This window comes from Aaosphaeria arxii (genome assembly GCF_010015735.1).
Source record: "Aaosphaeria arxii CBS 175.79 unplaced genomic scaffold BU24scaffold_13, whole genome shotgun sequence".
In the NCBI taxonomy this organism is placed as follows: domain Eukaryota; kingdom Fungi; phylum Ascomycota; class Dothideomycetes; order Pleosporales; genus Aaosphaeria; species Aaosphaeria arxii.
Genome location: NW_022983486.1, coordinates 913,887 through 928,605, shown reverse-complemented (window position 1 = coordinate 928,605; position 14,719 = coordinate 913,887). Strand labels below are relative to the sequence as shown.

The window sequence follows — 14,719 nt, the reverse complement described above, 5'->3', positions numbered from 1 at the left end:
AAGAATCAGGAAGTGGTTCATCTGGAAACTTTGATTCTGATGCTCATATGTGAACTCCCCGATGCAGTGAAGAGATATAGCCCCCACTCCAGTCATAACACCAATATGCGAACAATTGCAAGGGCCGGCCTGTCAGAGAGCGAGAGAGGGAAAGGTGGTAGGTCATTTCGAAGATTGTGCCCGGTTGACCATCGGCCGTAATGTCGTAATAATCGTCTTAAGAAAGGTGGAAGGCTCCCTGCCCTTCCTGGATGGCAACATTGAGCTTTTCTCTAAGAACATCCATCGAGCTATAGTCTGGCATCTTGAGATAATTAACGCACGTCATGACACTCGGAAGGTAGTCATCGGACGTGTATGGCGGTTCGCTTGGTTTGCAAACAACCGTAAACATGGGTGTGAGGCTCTTGAAACCTGTAGTTGCATTAGCTTAACTACCGCATAAATCAAGGGAAACGGGAATTTGAAACCTACCTCCAATGGGAAGCTTGGGGCTGCCGGTGATGAACTGAAGGAAGTCCCGTCTTTGCGGGTCGGTGAGCTCACTCATCGTCTGGAGCAGGTTGCGGACGCTCTTGCTGTCCAGGTTGAACCCATGATCCGCTTTGATGGAGTCCATAAGTGCTGCAGAATGATTAGCATATACACATTGATGATGGCACATTCTGTACTTACTTTCCAATGACCAATCTTCATCCACTCGTCCGAAGAGCATGACAAGCTCGTCTGGCGTGAACGCACTCAGTGCCGAGTACGGGAAGACCTGCGAAAAGCCAGACCGGAAGGCATCTACCTGACGTTGCACTCCCGAGCCGAGCGTGAACTCTATGACCTTCTCAACGTAGAGGTCAACGTTGTCAATCGTCACGTTCTTCTCAGATCCCTTCTCGACAAGATCGATGGCGTAGCCGGGAAGGGTAAAGTCTAATCCAAGGTCCTCAACGTGGACGCCGTCTATCTCAATACTTTGGAGAGCGTCCACTTTCTGCGTTGGATCCAAAGAGCCGTCTTCGTTGATCCGCTTCTTTTCGATGGCGAACTTCTTCAGGAGCTTGAGAGATTTGGCGAGGTCATAGTCGACAGACTTCACCGAACCAAGAGACGGCGGGACGGCGGTGCTACCATCGCCTATGCGGAAGAAAGTCGAGTTGAAGGAGATGTCGATGATCCGAGAATCGAGCATAGAACGGGCAACAAACTTGCCAAGCATCTTAAACAGGTGGAGGACCTTCTTGCCGTTCTCTGTTTCAGCTTGCTCCACGCTCATTGGAGCTGGGAACAATCCACGCTTTCCAAAGGCATACTCATCGGTCTCATTTGACTCGTTTTCTCGCCATAGTTTGAGTTTCTTCTTCGAGAATTCCTTTGAAACAGTCGAGTAGAACTCTAGTGTGGGCCCCAATCCAGTGCCGACCTCTTCGAAATACTCAACCTCGAGGATGCTAGGGGAGCTTCCGTAGAGCTCCATTACCTTCACAGCTGACTCCAGAATGCGGGACCTAGATATGCGTACTTTCTGTCGCTGGAGGCGTCCGAGGAAGGGACGTTCATCACGGTGGCGATCATGTCGGGAATCGTTCGCTGGCTGTGAATTCTGCCAGCGTGTCATCGATCGAGAGTAACCAAACGATGTGGACTGGAGGAATAGATGGCGGGTCTCAAATGGGAAGAGGAAAGGATATAGGCGTGCTAAATCCTCACTCCAGCTTGGCAAACAGTTGCTCGCCACAATCAAGGGTTCCTCCAATTGGCGGTTGAGTTTGGCTGTGAGCTTGGTGTTGACGAATTGCGATAACGGCTCTACGTTTAGTTTAATCTGTTCTTTGTTGTCCGACAAGACATCGTCAAGATTTGAGTTGAGATCGTGCAAGATGCTGAGCAGTCGAAGAATGCCCGATGTGATGGGATTCTTGCTCAGTGAGACGGGCATACCGGATTCATCATCCTTAATGGATTCCGGTGGAGGCGTCAGAGACTTGCTTTCTGCGGGTGGCGGTCCAGGAACTCGCTTGAACTTGATCGTATGGACTGCATTCCAGACCGTCCGGTGGGAGGTCTCGCTCGATTGAGCTTGGTTGAAATGAACAGCGCGATAGATTGTGGTATCGTTTGGAATTGGCTGGTCGTTCCCGCTGAATTCGATGTGCCAGTCTTGAGGGATAGACTGGATTGCTGCCGCGTAAGAGAGAGCGCCACCAGAGCCGCCGAGGGCCTGCTGCAGTGCGGAGCTGCGGAGGAAGGACGAAAGACTTTGCCCTGGAGAATGTCGTTGAGGGGGAATCCGCCCTGGCGTCTGGCCCTGAACAGGAGTTGCAACTCTGGTACCATCCTCTTTCCTTGCTTCCAGCTTTCCAGTTGATGCAACCTCAACGCTCACAGCTGAAGGATCGGGAGCGTCCTCATCCAAATCGTCCTCAAGATCATCTACAATTGCATCAAGTGCACTTGTTTCGTCTAGGGAATCTTGGTCAGAGAGGCGTTCCTCATCATTGCACTCTACCGGCTCTTGCCCACTGTTGGTCCGCTCGAGAGCTGGGGGCGGCGGTGGTGGTGGGGGAGGCTGGGTCTGTTGTCGTCGGCTTGAGCGTCGGGGCTTCTCAGGCGCTGCCGTGCTTGATCCTGCCTGAGGTGTTGTGGGGTCGCCAGACGATTTAGGCTTTGGTGTCCTCCTAGATGATGGCCTGTTCGTTGTTTCGTTGGGTGTATGTGGCGGGGGAGGAACAGGGCTGCGGCCTTCTGCGAGCGCTGCAGCATACGCAGCGATACGATCTGTGTTCCTGAAACCGCGTGGAACAGGACGCTCAGCAATACTGATCCGCGGTCGAAGGTAGTCATCTAAGGCTTTAAAAGTAGCTATAGCATGAATAGAAACCATGATACTGCGATAAGCCTTGGGTATGCCCGAGTCCTCATCCGCCACCAGCTTAAGGCGGAGCTGTTTTGCCAGCATCGACGTTGCGCTTCCCCGGCTGTCGTATGAATGCTGGTGTACAGTAATGACCTCGAAATGTTCTGCGCGGCTGAGGAGATCTTGCAGTTTCGATACAAGAACGCTAAACGCTGTCGCAGGAGAATTGCTACTGGCAGTCTTGATCTTCTTTTGGTTGCTTACGCCCATGAACGTTTCTAGGAAGGCCGACCGAACGTCGCTATTCTCCACCATGGAGGGAGCGGAGAAAACCTCCAACAGGATCTCGACGACACCCGAAGTCATGAGCTCATAACTGGTGATACTTTCTAGGGCATCGCCTTCGAAATAGCGGGCGAGTTTGCTGAAAAGGTCTCCATAGCTTCCTGGTCCATTGTCGAGAACACAGGACTTGATCTCTTGTGCGAGAGTCTTGAGGTCGATCAAGATAGCCGAGGCTTTCTCTCGCACTGCTTTGGCACTTTCTTGCTCGTGGATCTCGATGAACTTCTTCGCTCGATGAGTGATGATGTCGTCAAAGTCAGAGACCGGCGGACGCGCGAAACGGTCAGAAGAGGAGTCGGAATCAGAATCGTCGTCCTCGCCATCATCGTCATGATCGTGATGGTCGTGCTGGTCCTCATCGTCGTGGTCATTGTGATCTTCATCTTCAGAGTGGACATCGACATCAATCTCTTCACCAACGTCGTGGTCTACTTCTGCATCACCTGCGGAACTGCCGCCAGCGCTTGATGTCGATGCAGGTACTACATCGATGGCAGACTTTGAACTCTTTGAGGGCGACTCTGGAGTTTTGCAAGGGCGGTCTGCTAACTGGGATATCTCGGAGATTACACCCTCGCGGTAGAACTGGTACCGATAGATTGATTCGAGGCGCGTTAACAGGAGCTCGGCAGCCTGTAATGCGTAGGTGACCAGTGTTGGGTGATCTCGCTGGGAGAAGATGGAAGCCAGATAAGATGCATACGGTACCGGCCGTAGTGCTTCCTCTAGAATATCTACATCAAGATTCGAGAGCATCTTCAATTGCGCGGTCAGGACCTTCTGACGAACACTAAGATTGACAGTGCTCGAATAGACATCGGTAAGGGTCGGCAGCAAGATGACAGCAAAGCGCTTGACCTCATTCTTGCAGCCCTCGAGAAGTTCGATTCGGTCTGTGTTTGAGGGCTTCCTAGGACGGGCAGAAAGTGGCCGAGGATGCTCTCCAGGGTATCCTGCATCGACCAGATCTTGAACATAATGCAACCCTTCAGTCGAAACGTCGGGAAGGAGCTCACAAATTACGTTGAGAGTTTCGAAGACCTGTTCCTTGGGCCGGTGAATGAGGGCTTGCATGATGACTACACTATCAATCTTGGTTCCGACATCCTCTGTACCAGTCGGAGGAGACACGCCTGTAAGAATCTGGTACAAGGTATCCACGACGTTCATCTTGAAAAGTTCGGCTGAAAGTCTAGGGCTTGCCTTCGCCGTGTACGCAAGAACTTGAAGAAACATGGTATGGATATTGGGGCCAATGAGATTTGTGGTTCCTGGAAGAAGCAGTCGCAAGATAGCGTGCAGCAGCTCCGGGCTAACAAGCTCTTCAAGTTTGGCCTCGTAGTGCTTGAAACTTTGGACAATCCTCGATACACAGATGCAGCCTTGCTCGACCACCTTCTGGTCGTTATTATTCAGAATATCCTTGAGAATAGGCATCACATCCCGGACCGTGGGGAACGACTCCTCAGGAATATTCCGACAGCAGTTTGCAGCAGTCGTGACAGCTGTCCTCTGTGTACTGGTGGCGAAGAAGTCGAGAAATGTCAAGCAGGCAGTCAAACCGCCTTCGCGAACGATTGCAGACGGAAATTCCACCGAGATCTTCTCGAGCGTGCTCAGGCATTGTTCGGCCAAATCAATGAAGCTAATCTCGAGGAGTTTCGAACACAAGACGGGGACCGCGCCGCCGTATACCACGTTGGCGGTCGATTGAGGAAGCGCTTCCATCATGTTTGCGAGGCACCTGCACGCAAGAAGCATCATTTCGGGGTTTTCCTCGCCAAAAGGACTCGGATTCATGAGCTCCACCAGTTCCTTCACAAACGGATCGGGAGAAAAGCTGCCCGCCAATGTGTCCTCGGTGGCCATGAGCAGCAGTTCAGAAAGGTCCTGGAGGGCAATGAGTTGCATAGACGGATCCCTGGTCTTGAGCTGTTCGAGGATGTTGCGTAGCCGGGTGCTTTGGCCTGATAGCTGTCCAGTGATGGCTCGAAGGGCAGCCAACTGTGCGGAACCGCGTCCGAGAAAGCTACCCACGAACCCGTCATCGTCGTCGTCATCATCGTCATCTTCATCCTCGTCCTCGTCGTCCTCGTCGAATCTATCCCCCAGTCCCTCAGCGCTGCCCTCACTCATACTTGGCCGTCCGGAGCCGATATCAGAGTTGGAATGTCGCCGATCGCCTTCCTTCCTCGCGGCTGGTGCCTCTTCCATGGTCACGTCTTCGTCATCGTCATCGTCATCGATTGGGGGAGTGGCCTTGCGTGGAGCTCGACGAGAGGAGGAGGGTCGATTTCCGCTGGGACTATCTGCATCACCAGCGACATTCGCAGATTTGGACTGGCGCCTGAGATATGCAGGTACATGGGCCCCTCTACGCCCAGTCTTGCCTCGTCGTGATGAGGATGCCTCGGCCTGTGGTGTAGATTTGTCCTCAATGGGCTCTGATGGCCTTGAAATGGTCAGTGTACCCATTCGAGTGTGCTCGGAACTCATATCATACCCGTTATCTGACATTGCCGATTTTGCTTTTCCCTTCTTCGAGCTGGCCGGGGTCGGAGCTGTAGAGTTATCCTGAGCTTCCAGTCTCGTGCGCTTAGCACGGCCACCGCGAGTTGGCGGGGCCGGTTCGTTATCTGCGGGCTGTTCGGGGCTTGACCCTCGAGCAGCAACCTTTCGTTTGCGGACGGAAGTGGGAGGTGGAGGGTGGGATGGGAGCTGAGTGTCGGGGGAGGTGGGTTCGTTTGGATTCGCTGTACCCGCCGAACGTCTCGCGGAGGAGCGAGTGACTCTGGTCGACATGAGAAGTTGTTCTGGTGATTTATCTAGCAACCTCGCGAGTCAAGAAGACAGGGCAGGCCCAGTGGCGTGTTGAAAAGTGCCCTACCGAAGAAGCAAGCGAAAGTATGCCGGAGTGGCAGGATGGAGAGATAGAGAAGGTGAAAGCGAGAGAGATAGATAGAGAAATGATAGTGCTGTTGTGTGTCTAGTGTTGAACGACACAAAGAGAGGAGGGATGGTTTGCGGGGGGGGGGAAGAGTTTGGCAGAATGGTAGAAGGGGAGATAGCGAGGAAAGAGTGGGTTTATTTACCTGGGAGGCAAGGTCGTAGAAGGGGAAGATGGGCCGTTTCGAAAACCAGATGTTGGTCGACGTTCCCTTTCCATTAAGAGTGCTGTAGCCACGCCATAGGCCGTGCGAGCAGGTGCGGAGAGGGTCGGGCGGTTGTAGTGAATGAGGTGATGATGATTTGCCTGTTGTAGTTATTCGGGAAGTGAATGGAGGTGGAGGATTCCGAGCCGGATGGCGGAAGGAGGATTCAAGAGCGGTGATTAAGGCGGGGGATGTTGGGAGGGAAGCGGGGAGAGAAAGAGAAGGAGGATGTAGAGGTGATGATGGCAGTGGTGGTGATGGTAGGTAGTAGGTAGTAGGTAGGTGGTTAGGTGGTTAGGTGGATGGTGTTGGGGTGTTTGCGGTTCGCGGAAAGATTGGAGGTTGCAAGTGATGGACTGTGACAGGCAGTGGTTGGCTGGTTACTGTGTAGGGTTAGCCCGGATGGCACAGCGTCGAAGGTAATAATAGCTTGGGGACCCGCTCCGCTTGCTTCCTCCACCTAGGTACACAGTAAAGAGAGACATGCCATGCCATGCCATGCACCATACAGGCAGATACTTCACCAGTTTCTTCCACGATAGGAACCGATAAGTTCACGAGTGGCACCCATCACTCGGTACATCGTTATTCTTCTTCTCAAATGGAGGTGGAAGTTATTATCTACTCCATGGGGCGGGCATTGTTCACGTCTACGAAACACTACCAGGTCACAATTAACGACATCAATCAAATCAAGCCCGGCTTGGTAGTACATGCGACACAGCAAAGCTTTACTTGCCCAAATGAGGTAGTCAACACTATCTGACTAGAAAACGAATTCAGAATATGGCTACATACCATTACGATATATCTCATCTCATTGCAGATCGATACACTTGGGCATGCCGGGTTATCTATTTGTGGACTGTAGAGTTCGATAGACTCAAACCTTACCCAGTTGCATGTCGTACCACATGGCTCAGTCAAGATAATCATGATTGCTACCACCTATGCAACCACTCACTCCTTACGAACCCCGTTATCTGTATATTATGCCCTTGTCGAAATACTCACCAGCAACAATGCTTCATGGTACAAAAGTGCTCTATGACGACAGAGCCAGAGCACAAAGCTGGTCCCTAATACTTAATCAGCCATACCCGCCGGACCAGCCCTAGCCCTACGGCGGTTGGTGGAAGCGAAGCGCCGCAGTCTATTTCCTCCCTTGCTCACAGGAAAGGATGTTGGGGAAAAGGAGAAGACAGAAAAATTAAGAGAACTCGGAGATCAGCAGATCCCGTGTAACCGTTGTATTCCCAGCGGAGGGATACATGACATGTTGTCGTCCACGGACGCGGATGGCGCAATTCTGCGTTGAATGAATGCAAGGTCTTTCAAGGATGCCATAGACCATCCACCTCACTAGCGCCATCTTATAGCTATAGGTTTCTAAAAGTATACCTGCAATATTCGAATAAATAAGAATATATTTATTTAACTGATTTTTAAAATTTTAATTTTTAAATATTTAAAACTAAATAAATAGATTTATAACTATAAGGTTATTAAAGTAATTTTTTAGGGTCGTATATTCTTCTTAGTAAATAAGTCAGATCTCGGAAGCAGATTTCAACCAGCACGCCAAACCTACGCAACAATGACAACGACGACGAACATCCTACAAACTTTGCGAGCGTCTCTTAAACGTCAAGGTCGAACTTGTGAGCGATGACGACTTGATGCAGAGACTGAAATTGGGAATGAAGCACAGCAAAGTTCGAGAGGGCTACCCACCCACTGCACCATGTCGATGATCCGATTCACGTCGTTTAAAGTAAGATAGATTGCCTGGATAGGAAACACGGGTTCAAGTTCTACTACAAGCCATGAGTAGCAATCGGCGAGTGTAGGAGCAACGAAGAGGTCTTGTGTTTGCCATATTGAGAGTGCACAATCCACCTGGTAGGCAAGCGGGAGCTTTTCTTTCGGGATCCTCACCCATCTGATTACGCCATTGTAGTTCGCAAAGGGAGAGTAAGATCCAAGATTGTGCAAAGAGTGTGGAGTTACTTGTCCTGGTCGCTTTCCTGATGCAGATTGGGGGAATGCAGGCCTTTCATTCAGTGGGCGCAGTGGATATCAGGTGGCTTTTGACTTTAATGGGTACAGAGGGGCTTCAGAGTACACAGAAACACCAGAGGGCTTCGCGGCTTTAGAGGATTTCGCGGCTTCAACACTGTTTCTTTTTCTTTTCTTTTCGTTCCCAACCTCCTCAACGATGGCGAGAGGAAGAAACACGATGCAAAAGAGGGTTAACGTGAGCTCTGTATGTTTATGGATACGCATTTACAAACGAATAGCGGAATATTATACGTACCTACGTAACGATCATAAACACAATGGTCCAGCCCAGTGTTCCAGTGTTGTGGCATTGGGTTTCTGATATCCCATGCTCGTAATATCTATAGTAACTATGGCAATAAAGGTGAACACGGATGTATTACAACCTTTATCCAGTGAGATCCAATTAAAAAAGCAAAGTGGAACAGCGTGTTGGAACGGGAAATATATTCCTGGGGCCAGCCTCTAATCAGACAGTGCGAAAGAAAGGCCGATATAAGTATCCCAGGCTTCCAGTCATATGTCGATCCAATCTCGATGGCACGGTATAACCCGAAAGCCCGCCTCGTAGACCATTGGGTCTTACGAAAGGGACTTTCCTTTTGGTATTTGGTTATTGGGTCCCATCCGACATTCCACATTAGGCGTGTTGAGCCAGCAGTACCTTGGTACTCCTCTCATCGACAACTACTCCCGTGGGATTTTACTCGTAGTCATTTAAAGGCAACGCATGCCGCAACTTTTTGTAACCTCACCTACTCATCTAACATATCCTCACTGACGCCGTCACCGTCGCCCACGCTGCCGCAACTGCAACTCCTACTCCAGTCAATCCCCATCCCCACCGGCAACATGCTCCTCCAAACCCTCACCAACACGCTCACAACACTAAAGGGACTCTTTGCGGGTGCAGTCGTCAATGGCAGTATCAATCCCTACCTCGAATCCTTCGCAACATCCGGCTACCGCATCCAATCCCAAACACTCGGCATCCCCGACAAATACGGCATCTTCCAGACCGGCCCACCGCGTAGCCAGGTCCTCCAAGCACAGCAGGTCATGGGCCTCATTTATGGGTGTTGCTTCTCTATCTTTCTCAATGTGTATTGCGCCAGTTTCGCCATATTTTATAATCATTTACCCTGGAAAGATGTAGTGGAGTGTGTTGCGGGCTTGACGCTGTGTGAATTGGGATTGCTTGGGTCGCTGTATTGGGCGATGTTGAATGATTTTACACGTGCGCCGGGGTATGAATGGCCGGATTGGAAGGATCATACGGAGTGATGGTTGGGCTTTCCGATACTGGGGTAAGGACTCCATCTCCTGTCGTCGAAGTCGGTTCGATTTCGACCTTTACTTATGTTGTGAAGTGGACACTGACAGAGTGACGCAGAGTGTAAGGCACGAGAACTACAGGCCAGAACGCACAAGATCTTCCTGAATTGCTGCTCTTACTCTTGATTCAAAGGGGAGTTGTCGAACTCGCGGGCAATTTGATAACCGAAGCTTTCTACTTTGTGGTGAGATGAATGGGCACACTCTGAGGGGCAGCTCGCTCGACGGTACACACTTTGGTGATGAGGAAGGGAGTACGGATTTAGGAGAGGTCTAAGTCGGTCTACAGGAATTGGAAAGAAGTTACATGAAACCATTATTCAGATATCAATTTGTAATGTGACAGATGATGTAAAATACCTACTTACCTTGGTACCCAGGTACAGCAGTAAGATGTAGTGCCGCACATCTCTTTACCTGCATCATTGACATGGCATAAAGCTAAACGTTCTTTGTCTTTCTGAACTGAATATCTCGCCTGCTGCAAAGACATTGTCGCAGCCATGCGCTTAGGACATGATCGTTTGGATATAACCTCTGTTCATGAAGTCTAGGACGTTAGCAGTGGCATGCATCATGTGCAAGTATAGTACCTAAGTACCCTAAGCTTAGGTACCTATATATTTAGAATAGTAGAAAAATTTACAAACCCTTTATTAAATTATAAAGTATATACTTACATAATAATTTTAAAAACCCCCCTTTTTATAAAAATAGTCCAAGTATAATCCAATCCCAGTACAAACAACCAATAATCACGTACCCAAGTGTAGCACACAACTGCCCCCCCTTTCGTAAGGAGGAGGGGAGGAGCACGCGACGGCCGCTGAATGACGAAATATTGGGGAAAAGCCCACACGGCCGACGGTCTGGAATGGAAAAGGCATGTCTTTTTGCTAACTTTAAAAGAGTGATTGCTAAGCGTCTGTCGAGCTGGACAGTGGACATTGAACGCGCACACGTTGGAAAAATACCCGGAAGACAGAAAAGGCAATCCGGTTGGGACTGCAGTCGTTATTCGCGCATCTCGTCAAGCATCTATGTAGCCTTGTACGCTGTGTTCATCACAAGAGAATTATAATCAGAATAATAAGAATAATAGTATCGAATAGATATTGCCAAAGGTCTTTCGGTGGTAATTAGAAGTTCAGATGCGTGGGGAAGCAAGAAATCGGAAAAGGTGGACCAGGCCGAAAGCGGCGCGTTCGGCACGTGAGGGGTACCCGGTACTTTTGTCACGAGTTGCGGTCATTCTCATGCAGTGCACGTAGTAGTTACTTCGTAGTCGTGTGGGGAATTGCAGTGAGGGGGAAGTATCGGGATTGTCTATGGATGGGATTCGGTAGGTATGTAGGTGGTGTAGGAGTTTACATATTGTGTAGCCTGTGTGCCTCTGTGTGCGTACTGAGTACCTACACAAGACAGTATTCCGAAGTTACTATACCGCAAATAGCTACGATGGTGGGGAGGAAGAAGACGAGACCTCCGAAGCGGCGAAGGTTCCCATTTCCAGAAACAGCCCATCTCGCTCTCTCGCAAGCAGCTGCTGCTACAATTCCTAGATGCAGATGAGAGGCAACCTTTGCCTAGAGGATACGATGGTGCGGGCCGGTGGGGAACGAAGGTCTTGGGGGACATGTATGTACAAGGTACCTCGTGGGCAGGTATCGGAAAATCGGAGGAGGCCGATGTCGATTGTTACTGCGAATTGACAGTGGCAGATGCAAGAATGAGTTGATTCATCGGCAAGGAGTCGATTCGCTGTTGTTTTATTTCATCTCTCTTACAGTTGTAGTTGGAGCTTCTGCCAGTTCTTGGTGGAGGTACATATGCACTACTGATGTGTAGTAAGAGCGAAATGTTTACTGAGCATGATGGTTACTCGTAGCATCCATTCCCTCCTGGGTCTCAACATGTCCAGTGTCAGTCAGTACAGAGCAAAAACCACAGCATGCTAACATTGTGTACACTCTTGAAGTTTCCTCCCTTCAGGTAGTGTTTCAAGACAAACTAGGAATTCTCTCAACAATGAAACATTGCCAGGACGCCGTCGTTTTCATTCAAACAATAGTAGTCGTAAACCTCCACCAGGCACCGGTTACTGACAGACAGTCAGACAGACAGACAGTCAACGATCGCCAGCCCCGAGTTACGGATCAAGGGCATGGCCTGGCAGAAGTTAGACAACCCTAAGGGCTTACTAGTGGTGGTTTAGCCATAGAGAGAAGTCGTAGTCGAAGTAGTCAGTCAGTCAGTCAGTCAGTCACAGTAAGTAAAGTAACCGGCCGGGTAGTCACTAGGTCACTGGTCGGTAGTCGAGGCCTTTTACTGCGCAGACCATAGAGAGGCCATCGTTGCGAGTCACCACCAGAAGAAAAAGGCAATTCTCAACCCCCATCCTGGCCCATGATCCCATTAATGTTCCCTACAATAATGGCGCCTATTCCCTCCCCATTCATCCCATCCCATAATCCCATCCATGAAAGGTCGCTAGTGAGAATGTGGATTAGATGTTAGGCTGTGACTGAACTACAGCGAGCGGGTGGAATTGTGAATCCGACTGAACAATACAATACGACTGCTCTGCAAAAGGGTGTGTCTGAGTACAAATGTCGCGATCCCGCCCGCGCTGCTCGAACCTTTTTCTTCCCTTCCACCACCACCACCACCACCCACCCCCTCACACACTACAATAACTCCGCTCGCCCTTCGGCCCTACTTTGAAGAGGTTTTGCATTAATACTACGAATACCCACCTCATATCTATTGATCAACTTCGTCCTGGCAATCGTACATAGCTTGAGGCGATTAAAGTACTCGTAGCATTACACAGTAGAAAGCGAATCGATTGCTGCACATCACAGGCACCCACGCACTGGCAATCGCATACACTTGGGTGACACAAGACTGTGACCCCGCCATTCGACAATTCGCCATCCACAATCTGCCCGCATTCGCCATTCACCATTCACCATTCACCATCGGCGACTCTCTTCTCCCTTGATTCCCCCACCAAACGAAGCCATAGGGCCAGCCATACAGCAGCTAACCCTCAAGTATCACCTGCATCTGATACCGGCCGGCAGTCAACAACAACATCATCATCGTCATCTAGGTAACATACCTCACCTCTTACATTCTCCGACCATAATCCCTATCCCCGTGGCTTGTCCTTTACGCAGTATAACTCGTCCTACCGACAATCCCTCGGCCCCCGCGTCATCGCCCGTCGCCCATCGCAAATCATTCCCTCCCCCAATCCCATCAGCCAGTCACCGGCCTCAACTAGCTGCACCGCCATAATCCGGACACTTTCTATCAGTACCAGTGGCACCAGCATCCTTCAACCGGTACGCAATTCTTTTACCTTTTCTGTCCCCTTGTCATAAAAAAGTACATACCTACCCTACATACATACATATCTTTCCGAACTTGGAATACATATAACATCCACGCTGGACCCTTCTTTCGACAATTTCCTCCACTAACGCCACCCACCCATTCAGCGCTACAACTTAGTCTCTGCCCACACTCTACGCTTACTCGTACCATCACCACCACTACTTCGAAATACATCCGGTCCACTTCACACTCGACTGTCTCCTCTTATCTCCCTTCGGAGACACTTCGCCGGGTCGTCGATTACATCAACTCCCCGTTCGACACCCTCTCACCCTCTGCCCGCCATGAACCCCACCACACTCACCAACGGTGACGTCCCTCAGCCAACACTGGCCAGCGACATCGACTCCACCGAAACCATGACCCTCGACACCTACACATTCCCCACCGAGCGACTAAAGACCGTCATGTCGAGCCCGAACAAGACACCCCTCGTCCTCGTATCCTGCGGCTCCTTCTCCCCTCCCACCAACCTGCACCTGCGCATGTTCGAAGAGGCCGCAGACTACTGCGAATTCGAGACCGACTTCGAGGTCATCGGAGGATTCTTCAGTCCCGTCGGAGACGCTTATAAGAAGGCCGGCCTCGCCTCCGCAAACCACCGCATCAACATGACGAGAATCGCCGTGCGCGACAGCTCCACCTGGATCGGCGTCGACCCCTGGGAGCCGCTCCACAAGGAATACCTGCCCACGGTGAAGGTTTTGGACCACTTCGACTACGAATTGAACAAGGTCCGAGGGGGAATCGACGACTCCACCGGCCAGAAGAAGCAGATCCACGTCGCCCTGCTCGCGGGCGCAGATCTGATCCAGACGATGAGCACGCCGGGACTGTGGGCCAAGGAAGATCTGAGTAGGATTCTAGGACACTACGGTGCCTTCATTCTGGAGCGCAGCGGCACAGATATCGGTACGTACCATGACACTCACGAAAAACCAATGCGCACACACACACTAACGCACCCACAGACGACGCACTCGTCAGCCTGCAGCAATGGCGAGAGAACATCCGAGTGATCCCGCAACTGATCCAAAACGACGTCTCGTCCACCAAGATCCGCCTCTTCCGAAAGCGCGGCAAGAGCATCCGCTACTACATCCCGGACAAGGTCGTCGACTACATCTACGAGCACGGCCTGTACGCCGACGACGAGAAGAAGCAGCCGGAGAAGGGCAAGGAGAAGGCAGCGAGCGAATCCGCGCCCGCCGGCTCATCGATCGCGGCGACTTCTTGAACGGGGCATCTGAGCGCCGTGCTTGAACAATAGATATCAGCACGTTGTCAAATCTTACTCTATACACATAGACAGACAGACAGACAGCCATGCAAAGAGGGAGAGGGATATAACGATACACACATCCATCCCGCCGCGCCCCAGTCCTCGCCGACGAACGACCCGCGCGACGCAGCGTCGCCAAACCAGGCAACTACCAACATGGAACAACAACTACCAAACACATCATCGGGCGCAGGCCGTACTCTTCATTCATGGCTTTACTTCCATCCTCAAGGCTACATCCACCCGGCGGACCACCATGTAGCGTTCGCCAGCTAGCCACCGCCACACGAACGA

The 14,719-nt window shown here is 50.9% G+C and overlaps 3 protein-coding genes across 3 annotated transcripts; 2 read left to right on the top strand and 1 right to left on the bottom strand.

Annotated features, from left to right (window-relative positions):
- Positions 1-217: 217 nt before the first annotated feature.
- On the bottom strand, positions 218-5,995 carry BU24DRAFT_358545 (uncharacterized protein; the record flags this gene model as incomplete). The annotated part of the gene is made up of 4 exons (XM_033523998.1): positions 218-414; positions 475-624; positions 676-5,645; positions 5,697-5,995. 4 exons carry the CDS (start codon positions 5,993-5,995, stop codon positions 218-220), a joined length of 5,616 nt encoding a protein of 1,871 aa, XP_033378019.1.
- Positions 5,996-9,258: 3,263 nt separating this feature from the next.
- BU24DRAFT_468035 (uncharacterized protein) lies at positions 9,259-9,690 on the top strand (the record flags this gene model as incomplete). The annotated part of the gene is made up of 1 exon (XM_033532492.1): positions 9,259-9,690. The coding sequence occupies one exon, from the start codon at positions 9,259-9,261 to the stop codon at positions 9,688-9,690; it is 432 nt and encodes a 143-aa protein (XP_033378018.1).
- A 3,378-nt stretch (positions 9,691-13,068) lies between these two features.
- Positions 13,069-14,702, top strand: BU24DRAFT_80696 (nicotinamide mononucleotide adenylyltransferase 1). The gene is made up of 2 exons (XM_033534655.1): positions 13,069-14,055; positions 14,115-14,702. Exons 1-2 carry the CDS (start codon positions 13,428-13,430, stop codon positions 14,378-14,380), a joined length of 894 nt encoding a protein of 297 aa, XP_033378017.1. The 5' UTR covers positions 13,069-13,427; the 3' UTR covers positions 14,381-14,702.
- The last annotated feature ends 17 nt before the right edge of the window (positions 14,703-14,719 follow it).

What these genes read in the sequence shown, in the direction of transcription:
- BU24DRAFT_80696 (XM_033534655.1), top strand. Translation starts at nt 13,428, where the DNA reads ATGAACCCCACCACACTCACCAACGGTGACGTCCCTCAGCCAACACTG. An exon ending in GCGCAGCGGCACAGATATCG is followed by an intron (nt 14,056 to 14,114) that starts GTACGTACCATG and finishes ACGCACCCACAG; the next exon opens with ACGACGCACTCGTCAGCCTG.